A 25,938-nucleotide genomic window follows, 5' to 3' on the forward strand; every position below is an offset into this window, starting at 1 on the left:
CTAAAGCGTGGTAATGCCAAGGTTGCAGGTTAAATCCCCGTAAAGGACAGCTGCATCTTCCTGTATTGCATGGGGGTGGACTAGTTAATCCCTTCCAACTCTACAATTCTAAGAACCTCAGCCCCATGGGAGTTACCAAACAACCAAAGTCTATGTCCATAGTATGAACATTTAGAGCCACACTTGGTATTGGCCACCCCTCTGAGAACTGTGCACTAGTGTGAAACATGACCAGAATAAAAGTGCACACACAACTTCCTCCAGATGCCTCTCTTATTGGAAGTAGGAAATTCAACAACAAATGGGCTTTAACAGTAACACCCTGGCTATGAAACATCAAAATTGTGATTTTTTTGGGTACCAGGCAAAAATGTTTGCTTAGGCATGATTTTCAATTTGTTAGAAGTCCATTTCATAGGTTTCATTGTATTTTTGTTATGAATGAGTGTACCCCGTGAAATCCAAAAAGAGGGGTATAATCTTTTAAAATAATATTTAAAAATAAATAAATAAAGGTTGTTATTCAAGGAGAAAGAAGATCAAACACAAGCGCAACTTGAAATGAAATATGTGGTAGAAAAGCTACACACACATCTGAAGTACGAGAGACTTACTAAACCTCTACAGCAAGACTATTCACATGAAATAAGGCCAACTCCTTTTAGCAATGCAGCTAATAAAAATTTTAATATAATAAAAACAACATTTTTAAAAATGTTCACAAAGTGGGGGAAAAAATCAAAAATAAGGCAGCCATCCATGGAATGATTTCATGTGTACAAATGATTTGGGAAAAAAACATTAAAATTACACTTTTGTACACAGAATCAGGTATACAGCTGTGCCCACAAAGTCCGAGCTGCTCAGAAACATAGCCAAAGCACAGAAAAGCTGATCTCCTTTTGAAATAGACATTCAATTTTCAAATGTCTCTGTAAGCACACCCCACCCAAGTCTCCTGTGGTTCATCATAAAGAGCATAAAACAACAGTACATACACAAGTTCAAGTTTTCCCCATTTGAGTTGTTGAGCCCTCTGAGCAGCTGAATATTTTTTCCTGCTGTTTCAAATTATCATTTTCAGTTATCCTGAGAAGTTTCCTTCCACCATTTGGAGATTTGGTGTTCCCTTGATATGTCTGCTCTGCTGTCCTCTTAGCTGTTATAAAACAAGTTTAACTCAGGCAAGAGATCATCCCTGTTTTGTGAATGAAAGCAGGGTAGCCAATTAAATGACCAAACAATGTTGCACACAGATAGAGCTCATCTTAAACTGATTTCCACTTTCAACTCAGTCCAAAACTGACATGAATAATGGAAGTACATGAATTTGTAAGTAGTTACAAATAATAAATCCCTTTATCCTCAGCAGTCTATGGCTCCTAGGAGTCTACTGCAAAGCCTAGATTGGAATTTGCATTTTACTACTAAGAACTAAGAGCAGAACTAGACTACAAAGCCCTCATTTCAAGTGAAGATTGAAATAAACCCACATTTACCATGACCAATCTGGAAGATTCTTTAAAGTTAGGATTCTCACAGATACAAGAGATGAAACATCTGGTTGCTGTTAATAATGTAAATATTCCCCCCTCTTTGCTACCTACTTTTCTTGTGGTAGTTAGCAGATGAAGCAACTAGACCCCCTCATCGCCAGAGTGGAAAATCAGGTTGCTTCTGGCAACATTCTAACCTCACAAGATCTTGACACACTGCCTCTATGACTTCTCGCTCTTAAATTGATGCACACAGTAAAATTCAATAGTGTGAAAGGTATACAGTATAATTCGAGATCCTGTCCCAAATGCTTTAGACACAGCACTATAAATCAAGGACAGAAGTCCAATGAAGGCATCCTACCAGTGGCATAATGGGCCAAAAGTTAGTGAACAGGGATGGCAGAACTGGCAGTCCTTGTTTTCATTAATACAAAGTGATCCAATATAGGCAGCTGCCAGCCATTTTCCAAAATGTAATGAGCAGCTAAAGGCAACTCTGGCCAACAGCAGGATTTTCAAGTTACCAGCATCACAACACTGACTCTCAAATATTAAATATACTAGGAAAAATTGTTTTAAGTGTGGCTCAATTCCCATTCCTACACCCATTGCTTCTATGTCAGATAGTTTGCCGTTTACCCACAAGTTCCCATTTTTGCGGTTTTCCTCTCTGCCAGCTCAGGAACAGCTTTCTCATCATCTTGCCCACCACAGTAGACCAAATCGAGCCTTTAATTATACTTGTGCCCAACTTACCTTTGGTCATCAATGATGAAGATGTGACATGCACATCTTGGTTCACATATCAGGTGTCCGTACCTTTTCTTTGTTACAAGATTTAAGAGTATTTCTATTTTCAACGTAGAGAAGAGATTCTTCTTCAAAAGAGACTCTTGATCAGTACAAAAGCATTTTTACTTTTTTAAAGCGGGCCTATATAACCTGTGTTGCACAAACCCAGCAGCTGTGGGTTCTTACAGTCCCAGGTAGGCAAAAAGCAACAACAGGTGTTTTATTCAAGCTTCTAGTGGATCCCCTTACGTAGTTGGGTACGCTACACCTGGTAGAATGGATTACACTGAGGAGGCCTGCTGAGATCTTTTAAAGTAGATCAATAATAAGCCTTCAGAAAAGACGATACATACAATATTGATTCTGTGTGGATTTTTCACTTACATTTTTAATGTTAAATGCCCTCATATAATTTTTTTTTAAAAAGATCCCTGGTGAAATCTTGATTTTGACTGTCACTGCTGTACCAATGCCAAACAATACCAGCAAGCAAGAATCACCCATTAAAACAAAACCTTCATGAGGAATCATACCAGTATACTACGTCAAACAACTACAGGATGCGAAGAAGGCATGGAAGAGATCAGAATTGTAAGAGCTACTGGGCTGTGAAAAGATGGGGAAACATTTGTCACGTAGAATAACCAGTATTACAAAAAACTGCTAATTCATCTTGTTTTGTGTGTGTTTTAAGATAAAATGACCATTAACTGAAGAACAATGAAGGTGAAGGTTTCAAATTGAAGTAAAAATTGTGCACCAAGAATGTACATACACTTTCAGATATTTTAGGATTCTCCCTATGACTCCTACAGTTTCTTTCACAATGAAGTTAAGTTTATAGGCCAAAAGGAAGGATCTTCTCCATGGAAAGGCACTGCATTTCAGAATTGCAGTTACACTTGATGCTGATTGAAATATTTTGGATTGAAATATTTCAGAATCAGATTTCAGAAAGGAAGGGAGGCTCAATTCAGACAGGCTCACAATTTAGAATGTTTCTTGTTTGTAATAACAAGAAATGTTAAGGTCCTTGCTTCTGTATAGGTAAATGCTTTAGGCACCCTTCACTCTTAATGAACAGTGCTTACCTTAGTCTATTTTAGCAGAATAAGCCTTTGTAGATGTGCACAGTGTCCATTTCAATAAGCACATACCCCACTGCGCTCAGAACCACCTAACTTTCAGCCCAATGTGACTCCTTGATTCTACCATATAGATGATAACACTCAAGGGACACAATAGATGTGCTTCCTAGTAATGCAATATATAAAATCCTATCAAGCTGTTTAACTTGTACAGATCTTTTCTAGGACTTTATCCCGTTGATGTTTCTTCACCAGATGCATCTCCCAAGATAGTTATGCCATCATTATCACATGAAAAATCTTGGAGGTGAAAACTAGTCCCAGATGTCAGAAGGCAGCATCCAATGTCAAGAGGTCAGCTGTGAATGCTGACATATAGAATACTTTTGATTATGCTTTCATGATGAGCCACAAAGTCCTTCCCAAATCATCTGCCATAGAATCTCTAAATTCCAGCTTCCCTGAGAATAGGGCAGGAAGTCATAATTAAAACATCTTCAGAAAAGGGAAGTTATGCAGAATTTATATCCGGCTGTTGAGAATATCATCTCCTATGCTTACAAGCTTTCCCAGAAATCCTCCTTTGCGTCTCTCTGACTCCTTAAAACAGATGGGGTGGTTAACAGGGTAAGAGAGACAATGATAAAAGGGCAGCTTGACACACCAGATTGCTGCTCACATCAGAGACTGAGGAGAAGATTGATGCACTTCAGACCTTTAATGCTGGTGTCCAATGGACAGAATCAGAGGAATCAGGCAGCCGAGAACTAATGCTGCCACCTCCAGGCGACTGAGTCCTTTGCCTCCAGTAGAGTCAGGTTTGTGGCTATGTCCCATTCCGCCCACTTCAGGGAGAACGTGAACTGTGGCAACATAAAGAAAAGTTCCAGCAGAGAAAAGCATGGCGACTCCAGTGGCATTGACGTCTGAAAGTGCTTGTTTGCTGCTCTGTAAAAGAAGAGGGTGGCAAGGGAGAGAAAACACAGAGTTGATCTGTCTTTAATAATGCTTGTAACTTATTCCACGGAAGAAGTCAACTCTGAAGAAAGGTTAATGTTGACCTAAAAGGATTTCTGCAATCAAAAAACCAAGCTACCTTTACAGCTATCTTCCCTCATTGCCCCCTAAAGATTATTATCTTTAATGCACATGCACTAGCCATTGCAAAAACAGAATGCCTACAGATGGTTAACATAATATTGATTATGAAATCATAATTTCCCCCCTGTAAGGGTGGTGGGCCCACTCAGCTGGCCTGCACTCAGAGACTGATGGAAACTGATGTGTTCCTGAACGCTCTGGGGGATTTTCCAGTGGAGAAAGCTAACGATTCTTGATCTCGCTATGGAAATGTGCAATGAAACGTGTGGTTGGCACAAACATTCCCATGCGTCCTTTCTAGCATTGTGGAGCCCAAGCAGCCCTTTGGTATTCTGAGAAGCTCCAGGCTACAGAACAAGTTGGATGAAGACCTGAGCGCAAATGGCTCAAGCCCTGGTGTGAAGTTGATCAAACACGTAACTATGCCTACCATGTGGCAGTGCGAGCTGCAAAAAAAGCTCATTTTTGCAGCTTGCATTGCATCCTCTTGCAGTCGGTAGCAGTTATTTTGGACAGTCTGGAAGTTACTGACTCCCTGGTGTGGGAGGGACCTCTTTCAAAAACCTACTGTGACTAACTGGTTACACACTTTGAGGATAATGTTGCTTGACTTTGAAGTGATCTTTATTCTGCACTTGTTGCACTCCACTCAAACACTTCAGTATATGGAACTAGTGCTGTTACAGGTGCCACATACTACCTCTTCTGTACTTAGTGTGGCAGAACATACACTTTGGGACTGACTCCCTGCCTACTGACACCAGACAGCTGACACCAGCAGGCTTGCCCCTTTTTTCAGCTTCTGCTAAAAAATTTTTTGTTCAAACAGCCTACCCAGATATGTCATATATATAGTATATTGATGTGTGTTTTAACTGGTTTTTAGTTTACTGCTGATTTTATTTTATTCAATGTTTTGAATAGTTGTTTTTACTGACAAGTTTATTGCTTTATAATTTTTGTAAACCACTTTGAGGGTGTTTGTTTGTTTGTTTGTTTGTTTTTTACAATCAAGCAATGTATAAATTTTATGAAATAAATAGCCAAACAATGGTTTTCATTCAAAGCATGTCTGCACAAGGAACCATTAACAAAGTTGGTTCCAGACATGCTCTTCTGTGGGTAAAGGGCTCCTGCCAGTTGCAGAAGGGACTCTAATCCTGTGGAGGTGCCTGCTGGGGGTGGGGGCAGTTAATTTCTACCCAATCATCCTTAAATTACCATTCCCCATACTGTTCTAGACGGTTATCCTGTCATGAATGGCATGCTTTGAATGAGCCACAAGATTGGCTGAAGACCATCACCCAAATTGGATGCTATTAATGAACTGTTTCTGAACTGTGTTGATCAAAGATGGGATGTTCATGTTCTGGCAAAAAGTACCACACCTGCAAGGAAGCGTGAAAGGCCGGCCATGCAATGCTAGTTACAAACAATGAGTATTGTACTGTACCAGAAGTTACAGAAGATCAAGTACAAACAATAAGTATTACAATGTGCCATGAACATGCTAAGGACTGCCAGGAACATTCACTCAGGAATATGAGATTCAGATGCACAACGAGAAGAGCATATAAGATTAGACCGTCTCGGACTAAGCTGTGTGCCGGACTGGGATCCTGAAGTCTGCCACCCATAACTCTTACTAGAACTTCTGGTGAAGAGAGAGTTGAGTGTGTATGCGTGTGTGTGTGTGTGTTTGACTGAGTGCATGTTCCCTCATCTTGTTATATGTTATGTTTGTTAATCAATAAAGCAATGTTAGAGAATCATTCCAATATGTATTGGTTGTGGCTGCCTCTCTCTCTAGAGCTTCTGAATCTCATTTATGCTAAACATCTAAACAGATAAAAGAATCTAGTTTATTCTTAACCCCCCTCCCCAATCAACTTTTCAGGAGGCAAAAAAGAAAGGCAGAATCAGCAGAAATTGTTTCCACTCTACCTTTCTCCACAAGGGCATCCCCTTCATTCCATATAAGATCCATTATGTTTTTAGTTACTGTGCAGTTTTTTAAAAATACCAGTCATGTAGACATACTGCTATTTTTTCAGCTGTAAGACTAACTGGATGGTAGTGTGTTAAGTGGCTCACAAATAAAAGTGACAAAAGGAGTAGATAGAGCACTTCTGAAGAGTTGATTAAACACTGGTCATGCTCCTTAGCTATTAATCAGTATTCTGGAAAGTTAGACCTGAAATATTTACCTTGCTTAGTCCCAGGTAAGTCACCATTGACAGAACAGGGGCTGCAAGTGCAAAAACCAGCAAGTGCTTCCTGATTCGATTCCGTTCAAGACCAGCGTGCATTAGAAAGGAAACAAGACCAAAAGCAGCTGGTGCCTATAAGAGAAAAAACAGTCAACAAAACTCTTATGTACAAATACAAAAGAAAGTGACACCCCTCTTTCTGCTCATGCAAAATTAAATGTTCAGCTAGCCACACTGCTACTAGCCTGTAGCCATGCTGTGTGTAGCTTTCTCTGCATTTATGGTTATTCTGAGCATGAGGTGTACTACAAGCGGCTCATTTTTACTTATTAGATTTACAAACTACCTTTCAAAAAGCATGCTATTAGCACTTCACAGCTCAAAGGTTTGCATAATCATCAAAATCACATTAAGTAGGCTATAAATGGTCTTTTCCACCTTCATTTTTATATTTATTAAGTTCAAAGCAGCATCAAATCACAAGTTTCTGCTGGAAAATGCACTTCTATTCCTAACTTACCAACAAGGAAGTTTCACTATGTGACAGTGGGGAAATTCTCAACTCATAGATTTAGAACCATTTAGCATGACATCCCTTTTCTGCTTTTTAAAATAAGTTAAAATGACTCTTTCCTCACAGGGAAAGGACTCTGATTTCAACCTTTTATCACTCCTTTCCCGTCCTAGGCTATCAGAAAGATGTCAGATACCACACACTTAAATGCATATATTTACTAATTGTATGCCAACTGAAGAAAAATTAAGAAAATGTGTGGATGTCTTAAGACACACATAGTTTATTGAATCAAAATTTATACAACCAGAGAGAATTTCTGTTACAATTTCAAATTCCTAACAGCCGATAGTGAAATATGTATATTATTGCATTGCGTTATACATGGGACTTCCTCTGAAGATGGTTCAGAAATTTCAGCTGATGCAGAATTCAGTGGCGGGTTGCTCTCTGGGACAAGATAGCTTCAGCATATAGTGCCAATCCTGGTCCGATTGCACTAGCTGCCAATTAGTTTCTGGGCCCAATTCAAAGTGCTGGTTTTGAAGTAAAACCTTATATGGCTCAGGACTGCAGTACCTTAAGGACCTTTTCTTGCCATATGATCAGATCTGGACCTTGTGCTCATCATCTGAGGCCTCCTCTATGAGTGGTCCAGAGGGCAGCAAAATGAGAACGGGCCCTTTCTGTGGTGGCTCCGTTGTAGGATGCTCTCTCCCGAGGGAGGCTTGCCTGGTGTCTTCGTTATCTATCTTTAGGCACCAGGCAAAAATAATGAGCCTTTGGCTAATGAGCCAATCTATGGCCTTTTAAACTGTGGCGGGTATTGTTTTTGTTTGTTACTATCTTACACATTTTTGTGTTGTAAACTGCCCTGTGATGCTCAGATGAAAGGCGCTATAGAACTGTAGCAAATTTAACAAGCAAACAAGAAATATGTAAAGGTTTGAGACTCAAAACTTACCTTATGTAACATAATCGCAACAAACACTATTAGCTGGACACTGGTCTGAGATGTGGAAGCAGCCGCACCCAAGGCAACACCATCAGCTTAATGAGGATGGGAAAAAACAAACCACACAAAAGTGAACTCACCCATTGATTGAAGGCTTACTGGGACCAATTTACGCAAGGAACAAGCGAACCAACACACCTCTTATTCCACTCCAGAGACCTGAACCAGAAGCTTCCCCCACCCCTCAGAAAAAAACTTTTAATTAAAAGCAAATGTGATGCTTCTTGCTTATGCACTGAATTGCATGTCCCCATTAGGTACATCTCCTTGAGCTTTATGAAAGTCTTCTCTCTCCCCTCTCTTATCCAATACAAGATAATGTTCAGTTAGCCTGGAGCTGGCTATAGCAAGCATGATACAAAGGATTAATTACTCGTGTCACATTTAGCAAAGCAACCCTAATTCTAACCCAGGTGACCTGACAATATATGATGGTCTTTGGCATTATGCAGAAATGAAAAACAGTAACCTACCTGCAGCATGAACAACTAGTCCCAGTGTGGTAGTAATTTTTGAATTGCCAGACCTTGCTGCTTCTGGGTCTGAAATAATTAAAGAATCTTAAGCAAATAAGATACAAATAAGTAGGACGAGAACCCTAAAGAAAAATATTACAGGCATTAAGGCACAACTTTTCAACTGAAACCAAACTACAACTTCTTAAAAGGTCACCTGTTTCTTTATTTCAGATTATGTTTAGAATTAAGGGAAGGTGGAATATTCCAAAAAGCTTTGAAAGACATTAAACTTCAGTTTTCCTATTGCCCATTCTATTCTTGTTTTTATGTGATGGGTCTGTTTGCTGCAACTGGCCCTGGATATATATTAATTGCTGCTTGTTGTTTCTAGTATTTTATCTATGGATTTTTAAATCAATTTTCTGTGTTTCATTGGACTGTTTCATATACTTTTTGTTATTTGTTTGTTTAGCATTTTCTGAAAAGTGGGATATAAATTTATTAAAATAAATAAAATACGAATAGCTGCATTTTCACTGATTGCTATTATTTCCTGAATTAAGGCTGCATTTACCCAGTACTTTAAAACTGAGCTGTCATACTGTGTACTTTTTTGTTTAACTGTAAAAATCTGGCATATTATGAAACATTTTCTTTACATCAGTGAGTGTATAACAAATTGTTTTACTTAAGAGTGAATACCAGAATATTCATTCAGTTACTTGAATATTTCAAGGCCCTCATCATTTATTCTGGTTATGTGTCCATAAAAGTTAAGACTTACCATCTGTAGCGTGGACATGAGAACTGCCAATCTGATCTACCAGAAGCATAAAGACAAACCCAAGGACCAGGGAAACACCAATATAAGCATGTAACCTTGAATGGTCATGGCTGTGGACATGGTCATGTACTACGGGCACATCTGCTGCTTTTTCTGATTCAACCGTCTTTTGAGTCTCGCTAGCTGGGTGGTGCTTTGCTAGAAGAAACAAAAACAGGACAATCTTGAGTTATAACACAGAAGCCTCAAACGTTACATTCCCAACTTATTTTTAATTGTCAAAGTTGGTAAACAATTTGTTGCCCTACTAGTCCCAAAGCACTCTTTCCTGCTTTTGGAAATTGAGTATTGCAATGATAACCAAATTCTCTATAGCATATGAGGTAATCAGGATAGCTATGTGGTGTTCTTTATATCCCAGGAAGAGATTATTATATGTCCAGGGAGCCTTTCTCAACCTTGGGTTCCCAGATGTTGTTGGATTACAACTCCCATCTTCCCTAACCACTAGCTCTACTAGCTAGGGATGATGGGAGTTGTAGTCCAACAACATCTGGGGACCCTAGTTTGAAAAAGGCTGCCCCAGGATGTAACACCAACATGGCTCAGTCATCCGCCTCCCCAGCTCTCTGAGCTGCATCACATTTTCCAGATGGAAAGAGTTAGTAAACAGAAAGAGGAGACAGTTAAGGAGATGGGGAATGAGCAACAAAGAGGACAGTGAATATATTGTTATTCACCCTTATTTGCAGGGTGGATGTATCTGTTTCCAAATGATTAACAATTGGAAAGTGAAGCATTCATCTAAGGCAAAGGTACCCTATTAGCGGAATGCCAAAAACTTTATTAGGGTAATTTCTTTATTAGGCCAACTCAAATGTTGCAAAATGGTGTGCAAGGTTTTGAGTTCTCCAGATGGCTTGGGTGAGGTTTGGTGAGGCTGTCTGATGAAAAAAACATCTGTGTCTATATCTGGTAAGAGTCTAAAAATGGGATGTAGAAGGAGGCAGCAGACATTCAAAATACTCTTTTATGTGTAACACAGGCTTCAGGTTGCACCAAGGCACTTTAGGAAGGCAATAATAATAATAATAATAATAATAATAATAATAATAATAATAATTTATTTGTACCCCGCCCATCTGGCTGGCTTTCCCCAGCCACTCTGGGCGGCTTCCATAGAAACCAAAAATACAGTAAAATATCACAGATTAAAAACTTCCCTGAACAGGGATGCCTTAAGATGTCTTCTATTTATTTATTTTTAATCATATTTATTAAAGTTTCCAAGAAATATAGAAATACAAAGAAAAATAAAAAATAAAATATACTTAAAACCTTACTTTCCTTACCAACTTTCTGGGACTCCCCCCTCCCCTCCCAACTGTATTCCCCTTTCATTAATTTGGTTCTACAAGCTCTCGCTCCCAATTTAAAACTTAATTTGTTTACCCCACTATCCAATTTGAATTATACAATCTTGCCACCATCTCACATCATTAACAGAAAAAGAAAAAAAGATTTTCCCCCAAGATCCACCCCAGTTTCCTTCCACGAATTCCCTTTTTTAAACACATCCAATCAAAATAAAATGATATACAAGAGTTATATAAAGATATAGAAAATAAAAGCAAGAAAAAGATTCAAAAAATAGTTACACAGCCTTTGGATTCCAAATCTCCCCCCCCCTTCCCCGGTTTGAATTCCCTATGTCCATCAGTCTGTATGTTGTCAGCCTGGAGATCTCAATTCCATGGCCAGATTTCTCCCCAATTCCACCTTGCCGGTTTTCTTTTAGTTTATTTATTTTAATGATGTTTAACTTCAAACGTCCAATCTAAAAAAGGCCTTTAATTCCCTTGATCTTTACCACTCCGCCCATTGTTCTTTCCATGTCGTAGTCAGTCCTTTGTTCTTTATTATTTCTCAGGTTTCTTGTCCTGTTCAGCTGCTAAAACGTTCTAATTCAGAAATCTGGTGCCTCTACAGAGGTTATTGTTGTTCAGGAACAAAAACTTACGTCCAGTCCCTTCCTTTCTTCAATAGAAAATTCTATTGCCTCCTTTAATGTAAACACCTCTGTAGACAAAATACTGTTTCAGTTTTGCAGCTTTCCCAGAAGATAACAAGTCCTGTGCGAATCCCGGAGTATTTTTCCACTTACGACCGTTCTTGTAATGTCCCGAAACCCCTCTAGGGGGATTGTAGTAACTTTGTTTCCTCTAATCCAAAAGTCAAGTTGTTGTACCTTGTTTTTGAGTTTATATCCAAATTGTAGCAAATTGTAGCAGAGTTAACCAGGAAAGTCCCCATAACCAAGTCCTCTTTATATTCTCCAACTTTGACAGCTACTTTGACAGCTGTCAAAGTCTCCGTCTCTCTTCACCAGGCTCTGCAAATCACCCCGGTTCCCAGGGGGGGGGGTTACATTTTCTTTCTCACCCTCCACTCTTCTCCTCCAGCACAGTTCTTATAATTTCCCATCGTGGAATTAAATATTTTTATCAAGAATATGCTTCTCTTTCGACCTTGGTTACCCGGTCCTTGTTTTAGCATGTTTACAATAGGGGGGGTTGACTTCCTTTTTGGATCACCCCCGCTCGTGCCGAATTCGAAAAAAATTTCTTTTTTTCTCCTTTTGAACCCGATTTCCCAATTACTCACAGGTTGTTGTTGATAATCCGAATTTTCAATGGAAGAAGTCAGCGCTCTCCGTCGAATGGCATGCGGCTTCGCTCGGCAGGGAAAGCAGAGGACTCACAGCACCACGCCACTCCCCGGCACCCGATCCGAAGCCTTTAAAAAGGCTCCTTCACAAGTCGGGAGGGCGCTAGCGGTGCCAGCCGAGTCACCCATGTCCACGGGCTCCGTGCCCGTGGTTTTTAAGGGTCCCCGCGTCACCGGCGCGGTAGGACCCAGCCCCTGCCGAGCAGACTCCCTCCGGAGCTCGGAGGGAGTCCGCCATTCGGCGATGGCGCCAACACGGAAGTCCCTTAAGATGTCTTCTAAATGTCAGGTAGTTATTTATCGCTTTGACATCTGATGGGAGGGCGTTCCACAAGGCGGGCGCCACTACCGAGAAGGCCCTCTGCCTGGTTCCCTGTAGCTTTGCTTCTCGCAATGAGGGAATCGCCAGAAGGCCCTCGGCGCTGAACCTCAGCGTCCGGGCAGAACGATGGGGGTGGAGACGCTCCTTCAGGTATACTGGGCCGAGGCCGTTTAGGGCTTTAAAGGTCAACACCAGCACTTTGAATTGTGCTCGGAAACGTACTGGGAGCCAATGTAGGTCTTTCAAGACCGGTGTTATGTGGTCTCGGCGGCCGCCCCCAGTCTAGATGCCGCATTCTGGATTAGTTGTAGTTTCCGAGTCACCTTCAAAGGTAGCCCCACGTAGAGCGCATTGCAGTAGTTCAAGCGGGAGATAACCAGAGCATGCACCACTCTGGCGAGACAGTCCGCGGGCAGGTAGGGTCTCAGCCTGCGTACCAGGTGGAGTTGGTAGACAGCTGCCCTGGATACAGAATTGACCTGCGCCTCCATGGACAGCTGTGAGTCCAAAATGACTCCCAGGCTGCGTACCTGGTCCTTCAGGGGCACAGTTACCCTATTCAGGACCAGGGAGTCCTCCACACCAGCCCGCCCCCTGTCCCCCCAAAACAGTACTTCTGTCTTGTCAGGATTCAACTTCAATCCATTAGCCGCCATCCATCCTCCAACCGCCTCCAGGCACTCACACAGGACCTTCACCGCCTTCACTGGTTCTGATTTGAAAGAGAGGTAGAGCTGGGTATCATCTGCATATTGATGAACACCCAGTCCAAACCCCCTGATGGATCTCTCCCAGCGGCTTCATATAGATGTTAAATAGCATGGGGGAGAGGACGGAACCCTGAGGCACCCCACAAGTGAGGGCCCAGGGGTCTGAACACTCATCCCCCACCACTTTCTGAACACGGCCCAGAACTGTAGTGCCCGGAACTGGACACCGTATTCCAGGTGTGGTCTGACCAAGGCAGAACACAGTGGTACTATTACTTCCCATGATCTGGAGACTATACTTCTGTTGATGCAGCCTAGAATAGCATTAGCTTGTTTTACTGCTGCATCACACTGTTGGCTCATGTTAAGCTTGTGGTCCACCAAGACCCCTAGATCCTTTTCACATGTCCTGCTAGTAAGCCAGAGGTCCTCCATCCTATATTTTTGCATCTGGTTCTTCCTACCTAAGTGCAGAACCTTACATTTGTCCCAATCTGTTAAGGTCATTTTGAATTCTGATGCTGTCTTCTGTGGCATTTGCTACCCTTCCCAGTTTGGTGTCATCTGCAAATTTGATGAGCATCCCCTCAATTTCTTCATCCAAGTCGTTTATAAAGACGTTGAACAACAACAGGCCCAGGAGAGAACCCTGCGGCACCCCATTTATCACTTTTTTCCAGGATGACAAGGAACCATTAATGAGTACTCTTTGGGTTTGGTCAGTCAACCAGCTACTAGTGCACCTAACATTTACCTCGTTTAACCCACATACTCTGCACCAGAATAATAGTGTTGTTTTCTCACCCTCCAAGATATCTTCATAAAGTGCATGTACTCCTTCAGGCACAATGACAGCCAAGGCAGTTCCACAAAGAAGTCCAGCACCAAGGACTGTGACCAGCTTCAACCTTTCCTGCAAATAAAATTCAGAATGAATATTTCATAAGAACCAAATTTATGACACACAAATAATTTTTGGATAGATATTGTTTGCTCAAATATACACCTGAACTCTTGATATTAGAATTGGGAGAGGGTAACAGAAACTTGTTTTGGTGCTAGCCAGATGTGGCACTTCAAGCGTCTTGCCTGCCCACTGCCCACTGCCAACCCCAACCTTAAACTCTGGAGCTGGAGAATCAGTCTGGGGCTTTTTTGTGATGGGCAGTGGTGGCACTTTACACACCTTACCACAAAAATGGCTATCCCAACTTTTGTTTGTAGCTTGGAGCAGCATAGCCTTCTGAAACACAGTACAATTGCAGTGTCACTTCTTGCCAGCTCTAAGCTAGAAAGCAAGGGTGGGTCTCCTCTCATTGCCTTTCACATTGGCAAAACAGGAAAGCAAAAATGCAAATAACTATTTAAAAAAGAGAAACCGCATAGTGCAACTCTGAATACATGTATTTGAACTGGCATTTTACCAAGGACTGATTCACACAGCTATCTACAGAAACCCTACAAATCTCCAAAATCTAATGTGGGCATACACTGCAGGAAGCGATAGTCGATCAAGAGGTCTCTGGACCACATACACATAACAAATGTGCAGTGCTTAAAAAACCCATTTTGAGCATTTCCAATATGAGCACCACTTAATATTAATGTATCACACCGCCCTAGCTTGCTTAAGCAAGTTGGTAGAATGGCTCCTTCTGTTTGCATAAGGGACTGAGATCCAGAAGAGGCTTCCAGCAGTGGAATTAGGAACTGAACAAACCAGGCTTTTATTTAACCAGCCATGTAGAAAAATGTAACATCACCTTCCAAATACATAGCTCCTCAGCCACTGTGGCCCAAAGGTACAGTACATCCAAGATTTCTGGAAAAACTTGCAATTAGCTTGCAATAAGCTGAAAAGGTGCTATTCACTACAAAAGTTACACAACTAAGGAAGCTGCCTACTCCAACTACAGTACTTGTTCTAAACCAGCAATATTTTCAAATTACTTGTTATAGTTCAGCACTTTACAGTCAATTCTCCCACCCAGAAAAAATCATAGTACAGTAAAAAGTATCCAAAAGCAACCGTGCCATTCATGTTTCACACAGTACAGTGAAATATTAGAAATATTTTCTAATAGTGATATTTAGCATATATACTTCCTTTAAATATGCTGCCATTTCTGAAGAAATGAAAGCCCATATAAGAACTCAAGTACTGCCTTTAATACATGAAACATTGGGTGTCTGTTTGTTTGTCTTGTGCATTTAACCTTTAGCATCAAATTTCACCCCCCCCCCCAAAAAAAAAACACTATGGAAGCTTCAAAAAGTATTTTTCAGGAAGTTTTTATCACAACACAACCCTAGTGCTATGTATGCATTTATTTTTTTACATATAAGATCAGAAGAATCAGAGATACTCTGTCAAATGACAGATGTGAGGCAACAGGTAGAGGTTATGGGGAAAAGTTTCCTTGTTCAAGTTTGAGTTACCAGTAAAGGACAATAACGAAATGATAAAAAATATATCAACATTTTTAGTATAAAGAATACCAAGTTCTCAGTAATTTGGATCTCACAAGACATTTCTGCAAGCTATACAAACCAAGCCACACAATACAAATGTTAAAGGTACTTACCTTTACCAACATTTGCCACACACACACACACACACACACACACACACACACAGCAGACTCTTTTTGAAAAAGCAGACGGTTCTGTCTGTCTGTCTGTCTCTCTCTCTCACTCACACACATACACCAGACGAACTCGCTCTTGCGCGTCTCCCTTACAGAAGCGGACGGGCAGTTACGCGGGAGCCTCCTCCTTACCTCGGAAAAGTTCACCGCCAAAGGGATGATCCCGGCCACGTAGCAGCCAACCAGCATAGCCAGGGAGAGCAAGCTGATCGACAAGAAGTCATCCATGGCCGGCTTCTGCTCCTCGGCCGAGCTGCTCGCAGGGGCTCCGACTCACGAGAGGATTCGCCTTCCCGGCTGCGGAAGGGGAAACAGCCTCAGGGGCCGCATGAAGCAGCGAGCGGGACAGCGGCGCCTCCTCCCGCGCCCGCAACAGGCCGAGACCCAGCGAGACACCTGCGCGCCTGGGACGCCGCAAACTCCCCCAAAGGCCCCGTCCGCCCGCTGTCTCCGCGGAGAGGCTCGGAGGCCCCGAACCAACCCCTGGAGGCTGCCTCCCGTCCCTCGGACTCGCAGCTCGAAGGACAGGCGCCCTTGCGGTACAAGCGGAGAGGCAGGCGGGCCGGCCGGCTCCCGTCACGCAGAGCGAAAAAGCTACGAGGGAGCCCGAGAAACGGCCTGTGCCTCAGCCTCCCGCCACATTCCCTGCCGCCAGCATATGCCCAGCTCCCTCAGCTGTTGCCATGAAGGCCAAGTGGCAGCTCCTCACTCGACTTCCTCTTCCCTCACTCGACTTCCGGGACACTTGGCAGTTGAAAGGAGGCCCGTTGACCAAGCAACGCTGCATTTGACTCCCTCGTCTTCCCTGCCCAATTTTAAGATGGCGGAGAAAGGGGAGGAGAGCTGGGAACTGTAACGGGCGGCCATACGTTGTTGTCTTTTTTGCCAGGAATGAGACGGCCGAGCGAGCCCTCACTAAAGATGGCCGCTTTCTGAGTTCTTGCAAAACTTCCGTCTCCCGCGCGGAGAGAACTGACGGCGAGCCACAGTCTCGCGAGACTTTCGTTATGTACCCGAACGAGAGCCGAATCATGTCTATATAGCACTATGAAGGTCTGGTGGGTGTGAGGGCGAAGGTAAGTGTAGTGCTTCCGGTGGTCGCGGTGCATTGTGGTCTAGAAGACGTTGAGAGTTTTGTGCTTCGCGCCTGAGCCGAACGGAACGAGTCGCCATGGTGAGTTAAGGCAGAGAAGCTGCCCTCTCGTCTCCATCAGGCGGGAGCGCGGAAGGGTTTGCTTGGAGAGCGTGGAGGAGAGGGAGGCGCTCCGCATGGCGTCCCCCGGCGCGCTCATCCCGTGCTTCGGGCCTAAAATGGCCATGGCCCCGCAGTAAGGTCCGTTAGGCGGCTGCTGGGCTGCCGCCATATGAAGTGCTTGCTTTCTCTTGAAGGCTGCCGTAGCATCTCAGGAAGAACAGCCGCAGTTCACCCCCACCCCAAAAAGTTGCTCAAACAAATTCGAGCTTATAATGCATAAAGGCGTGCTTTGCTTTCCATTATGCCTCGAGTTGGTGCGTGGAGATAGCAGTGCATGATTTGGAGTTCTCATATTTTTTTTTACTTTGGCGTGCTTTCTATGATAAAAAGCAAACTCAGTAAAGCGGGCAAATCAGGCTATGAATCACAACAAGCAATCTTAACAACAAAGTAAAAAGAAGCAGTGATGTTAAAAAAAATAGCTCTATAAAAACCATATCAACGTCAGCTGAGTTCGAAAAGTATATTTTGAGTGAGTTGTTTTAGCTGATGACAAAGGCCCCTTAGTGCTCATATAACTTTCAAACACCAGCTTCAAGCTTGTCTCACCCGTGTTTCTTTTTATGAGGGGGTGTCTTTCTCCCACCTAACCCTTCTCCCCCAAATCACACGTGTCACTGCTGTGGTGGATGAGAATGAAGCTCACACTGAGATAAGTCTCTCTTTAAGTTGTATCATTTGAGGGTACTGGATGGACCTTAATGTACTTTTTACAGATAAACTCCTTGCACAATTGAGAAAAAACAAGCATGCTAGGGAGAATGCAAAGCCAGAACACTAATCCTTGTATGGAGGGATTGTTTCACCCTTTGTTGTATGAAGGAGCATTTGATCACAAGAGCAGAGTCCCTACTTACAGTCTCAAGTGTCCAGGTGTGACAATGGAAGGTTCTGTTCCATTGCTGATCTTCAGGCAGAAACACCCCACCCACACGCAGCAGTAGCCACAACAGAGGCTTTCAGGGGCATGTAAGAGAAGGACATGAACTTTCAGGTACCTGAGTATCCTATTTTCTCCAGTGTGCCCACAAACGGACTGCAAAATTGCACCAGTCCTGGAGCTGCTGTAATGTATTCTCTCTCTCCCCACCCCCATTGTTGTAAATTGGAGAGGAACCTGCAGGAGGAAAAAAGAGCCCTCCTCTCCAGCTGCCATACAGAAAAGTTCCTTGCACATAAACAAATCATCTTTTTTTCCCCTGCCCCCTTTTTAAAGATCATTCAATTCTGTGTAAATATTAACTTTCTTTTTCTAGTCTCACACAATTTTGCTTGTTCAACCTACCAAACGACCAGAAGGCAGGACTTATGCTGATTATGAATCTGTGAATGAATGCATGGAAGGTAAGTACTACTGCTCTAGAAGGAAAGCCAAACAAGTACCTGCTTAGATCCTTAGGTTGGGCCAGATCAATCATATACTGTGGGGGGCAGAAGGAATCCCAACCCAGTAAAAGTCTTGGGTTCTTGCATTATCATGGGGATACAGTAATTACTAGCCTAAGATGTACTGCATGTATTTGAAGAATTACTTTTACCAAATTATGAAGACATTTTAATTCTTCATTATTGGTAGGCTTATCCACATAAGCCAAAGTCTACCTTCTTTCAAGCTGTTGTGATAGCCTATTTCCACACTGATCCCCTTTTCCTATGTTTCTTGACATCTAAGAACTTTAGCAAGCTGGGACCTTAAATGTTTCTAATATAAGTCCTGAATATTTTCTTAGGAGTCTGTAAAATGTATGAAGAGCATCTGAAGAGAATGAATCCTAACAGCCCTTCAATTACATATGATATTAGCCAGTTATTTGATTTCATTGATGACTTGGCCGACCTCAGCTGCCTTGTGTAAGTATTTTATAGCTTATTATCTGTAGAGATACATATATTGGCGTACACATGTATTCTGAAGTATACATATTTACAGTGGGATTTTTATGTTCCTCAACAGCTCTGCAAGTTCTGTTAGCTATGACAACATGTATTTTTGGTGTTAATATACATCTGGAACCAGTGTTACTTGAAATGTAACATGATTTTGAGATGGACAAAATCTATCTACAGTGGTGCCTCGGGTTAAGAACTTAATTCGTTCTGGAGGTCCGTTCCTAACCTGAAACTGTTCTTAACCTGAGGTACCACTTTAGCTAACGGGGCCGCCGCGCTGCAGTCACGCAATTTCTGTTCTCATCCTGAAGTAAAGGTCTTAACCCGAGGTATTATTTCTGGGTTAGCAGAGTCTGTAACCTGAAGCGTCTGTAACCCAAGGTACCACTGTAATAGGATTTCCATTGCACACAGAATGTACATTGGAGGTAGAGATGTGAAGGTCGGTGGGAAAAGATGGAGGAACACCAGTTTTTGCCCAATTCCCCCCTTTTTCTGATCCCTTTCACCCTTCACATTTCTACTTTGAACACCTGTAAATTTTTATCAGCTGTTGCAGAATGAGTGCTTGAATTGTTGGGGTCACCATGAAGTCTAAAATGGAGCTGTCAATCTAGTATAAAGCACATATGGATGCGTTTGCATGCAGAGAGCTGCAGGTCTGGAGCAGTCGCGTCAAAATTAGCTGGTTGTAACTATTTTAGCAAGATTCCTGCATTACAGGGGGTTGGACTGGATGACCCTAGTGGTTCCTTACAACTCCATAATTCTGTGGTTCTATGGTAGCAGCCCAAATCCTGTCTCTGATCTATTGAATGAAGGCAACATATTTTTCAAAACCATACAGAAGGCTTGCATCGTATATGGGGCAAATTAAAAAACCATTTACAGTTGCAGTCCCAATGAAATCAGTTGGAATGCAGCAGTACAAATGGTCTATGGTAGGGAAAGGGAACTTCTGGCCTGAGAGGCCATTTTTCCCAAACGACATCTGCCCACCCATCTGCTGACATAACTAGTGATGTCAGCTGATTGGCAGGAGAACAAGGTTTAATCTTGCATCAGCGGCGCACCGTGTTCTTAGCAGAGAACAGGATTGTGTAGCCAAGGCAGCAGAATTTAATCACTGCTCATCACCTGTTTGGGGGATGGGGGCTAAAGCCCTTTGCAAAAGTGCTCTTTGAAGCAAGCTGTCAGGCAAACATGGAACCCCATCGTTGCTAAGTCCAAGTAGGTGCAGCAATTTACTTCCCCCTGCCTTCCCACCAGTCAACACAAGCAGAGCTATGGGTGTAGTGGTGGCTGCATTAAGTAACCCTGCTCCTTAGCTGGGGTTTGGATTGCAGCCTTAGTTGGATTTCATTCTTATTTCAGCATAACTTGGAAAAAGAATACAGGTAAAATATTAAGAGAAATAATAATAAACACTGTAACGATGGAATCTGTGACTCTTCTGTAGCATTCAAGATTATACTAATACATCGGTAGTGTATTGCATTGTGTGAAAATAGCATTTCTTAGCCTGATTTATTTCTAGCTGATGCTCCATCTAGAGGATTGGAGAAGAAACAGTGTTTCTCAAACTTGGGTCTGCAGCTGTTGCTCGACCGCAACTCTCTTCATCCCTGACCACTGGTCCTGCCAACTAGGGATGATGGGCATTGTAGTCCAACGACAGTTGCAGACCCAAGTTTGAGAAATACTGCTAGTTCAAAGCTATGTAATACTTTAAAAGACAAATCAGTGTATAAACATTCTTGCTGCTATATTTTGAACTAATTGAAGTTTCCAAACAGTCTTCAAGGGTGACCCTATGTATAACAAGCCTTGATAACACAAGAGTCTGGATAACTTTTTCAGGCTATTGCTGTCTAGGAGGTGCCATACACAAGCCTGGGCTAATGAAAAGATCCTGTGGAATCCAACTACACAAATGCCACAGAACTAAAGTAGGAGCTGTGTGCCCTATTTCTGAAAGACAGACAATTCCAAAGGTGGTGTGACTGATATCAAAGGCCACAGAGCTGTGGAAGGACCAACTTCCCCAGTGATTTCCCCTTCACAGATATCCAGCTGGGCAACCAATGCAATTTCAATGCTACATCTAAGAAGCAATTGAAGTGGATTTATATAGTGGTTTTCAGCCAGTGTGTCATGGCACCCTGGGGTGCCTTGAATGATGGCCAGAGGTGCCGCAGACAACATTGACCTTTGTACCTCTTTCTTTTCCTCGCTCCTCTGATGCCCTCTTGTGTTGCTGCCTCCCAAAGACTTGCACAGCTGTTTATTGCAGCAGCCCTAGCTACAAGCTTCGCAATGAATGGTGCCTCTGGGAGGCATCTCTCTACGGGGGGTGGGGAGGCAGCTCAGAGACCAGGGATGGCAGCAGCAACTGCTTGGAGGACTCCCAATGGGAGAGGAGAGGAGGCTGAGGGAACACTCCACAAGGGAAGGTGTTTGAAAAAGTGTGAGAGGCTGCCAACTCTGCAGACAAGGGGTGACCTAACTGGACTCCTGAGCGCCACACGGGTGCCGCAGAAAGAAGGTAGTTGGTCAAGGGAACCGTGAATTCAAAAAGGTTGAAAACCTCTGGTTTGATCAAATGGTATCGAGTTACATGGCTACTGCCTGTTAAAGCACATTGCCTGAAAATGGGAGTTGTGCCACTAACTGCTATTTATTGTAATCCTCTGGGTTCAGGGCAGGTATTTTACAGCGTAGTGTTGCAACTTCCTTTTTTGTGGCCAGAGTATCTCCTTTTTGAACCCAACCGGATGTACAGTCTCATGGCTATGGCTGAGGTTGTGAACCATGAAGGGTATGGGTCTAGAAAAAAATGTTAGGCCGCACCACTCCTTGCTTGTACGAGCGTATTAGATCAGAAGTATTAATCAGTTAAATCATAGTTATTCATATTTATTTAGATTTTATAAAGCCACCAGAGGGCATACTTTGAGCATGAAATATTTTGTGTTTTTTAGTTGTAGAGGTCTAGATGGTGGTTCTGCTACTGCCTCTTCCATGTCATATTATCAATGACAAATTAAAACCATACTGACATGCTGATGGCACACAACTGTGTTCAGCACAGCCAGACATTTATAGACCTGCTTATTAGCTTGCAGTTATTATACCTTTCATTAAGTTGAGATGCAGAGTTGGTACAGGCTTGAGATTAATATTTGTTTGAAACTTTGTTACTAGTGCTGTGTTAATGGTAACCACTGAAGGCATTGTTCCAGCATCACAAGATAATTGCATTTGGAAGCAAGTGGAGACTATTTTGGGCTGGGCTTTTGGAAGCAAGCTCTTAGAAATATATAAATTCTTCCAAGATACACATCAGACTTGCTCTGTGACCCTAGACATTATCACCCTTCATTTTTAGAATTGCAGGGGTGTTTATATTCTGCTTGGAAAATGGGATCCTGGTAATAGGTATCTCTTCCACTTAGAAATCACTGGTTCATTCTAGAAGAGAGACCATGGCTTCACTCGCATTTTTGACCTACTGACTTTGGCTTAGCCTCACATACTGTATTCTTTATTTACAAATACTTTGGTTCAGCAAACGGGACATGGCTGAGGTACCCTTACCATTTGTATAGGGCAAATGTGAGCTCTGAAGCAGCGGGCATTGATGGGCAACAGGGGTGTGTGTGGAAACCCCTGCTGGATTGAAACTATTGAATTTTGATTCCCAGCAGACACTGTTCTAGCATCCTACTGTTGTATAAGCTGCTGTTCAAAAACTTGTGAGGTTGAGGCTGATTGGTTTTGTGACATTTAAGAAATGCATGATGAACGATATTAACTGACCTGTTCTTTTCCCCTCACAGTTACCGTGCTGATACTCAGACATACCAGCCATACAATAAAGACTGGATAAAGGAGAAGATCTATGTCCTCCTCCGCAGACAAGCTCAGCAAGCAAGCAAATAGACACCATGGTTAAGGGGGTTTTGAGGGAGGGGTTTTGACAACAGGTGTGTACAGCGTTCTGTAGTAAAAGTTTTGTATTGTAGTCCTCCTGTTCATTCTTGTTAGCCTGTATCTGAGACAAAAATCTGTTAGAATTCCCAGGGACTTTCTCAGTTTAATACTCGAAGAAAAAAGGATATGCCTTCCGCAGGTCTTTTAGTTTAATTGTCTTTGCTTAGACAGTTCTTCTTTCGTTCCTCACTCCTGGGATTGTTCAATTCTGCTTTACCACATTCGCTGTATGTACTCCTCTTTGGGGGGTTTTCCAATGTTATTTCTTGGAGGCAGTCACGGTGAAGAATAAAATAAATACTCTTTAGATAAACGTGTTGAGTGGTGGCTTCATAAGCCATGTAAGTTAAATATACCAGCTTGTGGAACTAACAACTTGAAGCTTGAATACTGATTGGCGCATGAAAGATTTTGAGTTGCTGCAATCATGACAACATGCAAATATAACCAAATAGACTTGGACCCTTGGTTTGGTGCTTTGAACAGGCCTTGGTTTCCTGCCAATTATTGTTTCAACATTTACGTGGTTTGGGGGTAGAGCTTTATAAATTGCTGAAATTGAAATATCAGTTGCTGGCTACCAACAGCAGGAGATAGTTGCTGCTGTCACATCCTGCTTATGGACTTCCTATAAGCATCTGTTTGGCCACAAAGTGAAACAAGTTGCTAGACTTGATAGTTCTATTCTCACACTGCTGAGGCATTCTTTGTTGGGTTCAGGGCAGCCATTCCCAATTCAAAGATATCAAGCTACTTTTAAAATAAACCATTCCTTGATACTCTGTCTCTTTAAGTACCGTACGTTTCCGTGTATAAGACTAGGTATAGTCATGCTAAATGGGTGGTGTTGATTGGCTCAACAACTCTGGGCAATCTCCCCTCCATTTTCTTAAATTTGAGTCTCCCTGTACATGGAAAAGGACAGTACTTAACATTTTAGTTAGAAGAGAACATGCACATGTTCGGTTAGCTTTTGAGCTGGCAATTGGGTACATGACATCTCTACTTTCTGATTCTCACAGCTATGTATTGGCCTAACAGCACTGGAAATATTAGTGCAAATATTTTATCTCCCACCTTTTATTTCTGGCTATCAAATGCATCTCTTTTAAGAAACTTTGTTCCAATAGTTTCCAGCCCACACACACCAACTATCAATTATTTAGAGGCTGGGCTTTCTGTTCCAGCTGAATTTGTGAGATGTTTCAATGAGAACAAATAATTTGTTTCTCTACCAGCTTAACTGTTTTATGATTCAGAAAGCATCATTGGAGCCTGGGATACTTTTGTGTGTGTAGCATAAAGTCTGAATTCATTTACGTAAACATTGCTTTGAGCATATCTTTGTGCACTGTGACTCTAGCATTCAACCATTTGGCCACTGCTAACAGAATAAGGGGCTCTTCTGGGCAATTTGAGAGCAAGGCACACATCTATACCTGCCTTTCCCAACCTGATTCCCTGCAAATATTTCGTATGAAAGAGCCAAATAGGTTTTGGGTTTGATGGGAGTTGTTCAAAACAACTGGGGCACCATGTTGAGGAAGTCTGTTCTACATAAACTTGACATTTTGCTATCATTAAATTGGAGAGAGACACTGCATACAGCTTAGCAATTATGTCATATGCACGAATCTCTTGAGTCATAGATTATTTTCAAGCACAACAAAACCAAGATTCCTTCTATTCTGGTAAATATAGTGGCATCTCTATATCCAAGTGATTTCAACTGGGAAAGAGAGTTCAATCAATATATAGAGAACATGGAAAAGCTACTAGGATAGTCTTACATGTTTGGTGTGCACTTCTAATTAGTATTCTCTCTCTACTAAGATTTATCTCTCTGAGGTCAAATCTACACATATAGTGGAATGAGGTGGTAAAACAGACTGCCACTTTCATGCTGCTCTTCAAGCAGTCAGGGGTGGGGTGTCATTCTTTTTTAAATGCTCTCCTGAATGAAAAAGCTTGCAACTAAGAGACCTAGCACAGGAGATCAAGACGTACAAAAGGATTTTGGCTTACCAAACAAGCCACTGAGCAGTTTTTGCAATGGAAGCATTCTGGACTAACCATTTGTAGAGCATCTCTATCCTCAAATCTTTGAGAAGACTTAGCTGGATCTGCCCAGATAAGCAACCTGTTTTATATTGGGGGTTCTCAGACTAATATAAGGTAGACATACTTTATCTGTGAGGAATGTAATAGGAAACTATAGTGCTGCATTCAGCATAAGCAATGCTGTTCTGTTGCCTCTCAAAAGGCCTTTCCTCAACCTGAGGGTGTGTGTCATCTGTAAATGTTTCTTCCATTTTATGTGCCTTAAACATCACAAGGTAACTTCTGCCTCCCTCCCTGGTGTTGTTTCTCCCCCCTTCATAACCTTTATTTTCTTTATATAACAGATTATTCTTCCTCTTTCCCCTTGTTTGTGATTCATTGAAGAAATTACATTGAAAAATAGGTTTGTTTTATTTTAGAGCATTAATGTGACCCCTAATGTAAATACACTAGTTACAGATAGGTAGCCGTGTTGGTCTGCCATAGTCAAAATAAAAAAATTCCTTCCAGTAGCACCTTAAAGACCAACTAAGTTAGTTCTTGGTATGAGCTTTCGTGTGCATGCACACTTCTTCAGAAGAAGAAGAAGTGTGCATCTGAAGAAGTGTGCATGCACATGAAAGCTCATACCAAGAACTAACTTAGTTGGTCTTTAAGGTGCTACTGGAAGGAATTTTTTTATTTTGTAAATACACTAGTCAGGCAGCATATAAAATACAATTATGTAAAACGATTACAAGACAGGGTCAACAGTTTAAAAAATCATGAAGGGTCAGATCCAGCGTGGTGAGAGAGGGATCGTCTTGCACAGTGAGGCTTCTTCATCACTTTCTCTACAGCAGCTCTCATCATGCTCCCAAAATCTGCTCTG

At 42.1% G+C, this 25,938-nt stretch overlaps 2 protein-coding genes across 4 annotated transcripts; one reads left to right on the forward strand and one right to left on the reverse strand.

Moving 5' to 3' along the window:
- Positions 1-659: 659 nt before the first annotated feature.
- Positions 660-16,797, reverse strand: SLC39A9 (solute carrier family 39 member 9). 2 transcript variants are annotated; one of them, XM_083509773.1, is made up of 8 exons: positions 16,578-16,797; positions 16,001-16,165; positions 14,025-14,133; positions 9,462-9,659; positions 8,693-8,761; positions 8,169-8,254; positions 6,688-6,822; positions 660-4,327 (listed from the first exon to the last, which is right to left on the reverse strand). In XM_083509773.1, the coding sequence occupies exons 2-8, from the start codon at positions 16,094-16,096 to the stop codon at positions 4,097-4,099; spliced, it is 924 nt and encodes a 307-aa protein (XP_083365899.1). In that variant the 5' UTR covers positions 16,097-16,165; positions 16,578-16,797; the 3' UTR covers positions 660-4,096. The 2 variants fall into 2 exon arrangements, with proteins under 2 accessions (XP_083365899.1, XP_083365898.1); XM_083509772.1 differs by having other exon boundaries at positions 16,001-16,797.
- Positions 16,798-16,897: 100 nt separating this feature from the next.
- ERH (ERH mRNA splicing and mitosis factor) lies at positions 16,898-23,319 on the forward strand. 2 transcript variants are annotated; one of them, XM_083510919.1, is made up of 4 exons: positions 16,898-17,042; positions 18,380-18,467; positions 18,854-18,974; positions 22,853-23,319. In XM_083510919.1, exons 1-4 carry the CDS (start codon positions 17,040-17,042, stop codon positions 22,953-22,955), a joined length of 315 nt encoding a protein of 104 aa, XP_083367045.1. In that variant the 5' UTR covers positions 16,898-17,039; the 3' UTR covers positions 22,956-23,319. The 2 variants fall into 2 exon arrangements, with proteins under 2 accessions (XP_083367045.1, XP_083367044.1); XM_083510918.1 differs by having other exon boundaries at positions 17,040-17,377.
- The last annotated feature ends 2,619 nt before the right edge of the window (positions 23,320-25,938 follow it).

This window comes from Podarcis liolepis, assembly GCF_965112155.1.
Source record: "Podarcis liolepis genome assembly, chromosome: 1".
NCBI classification, from domain to species: domain Eukaryota; kingdom Metazoa; phylum Chordata; class Lepidosauria; order Squamata; family Lacertidae; genus Podarcis; species Podarcis liolepis.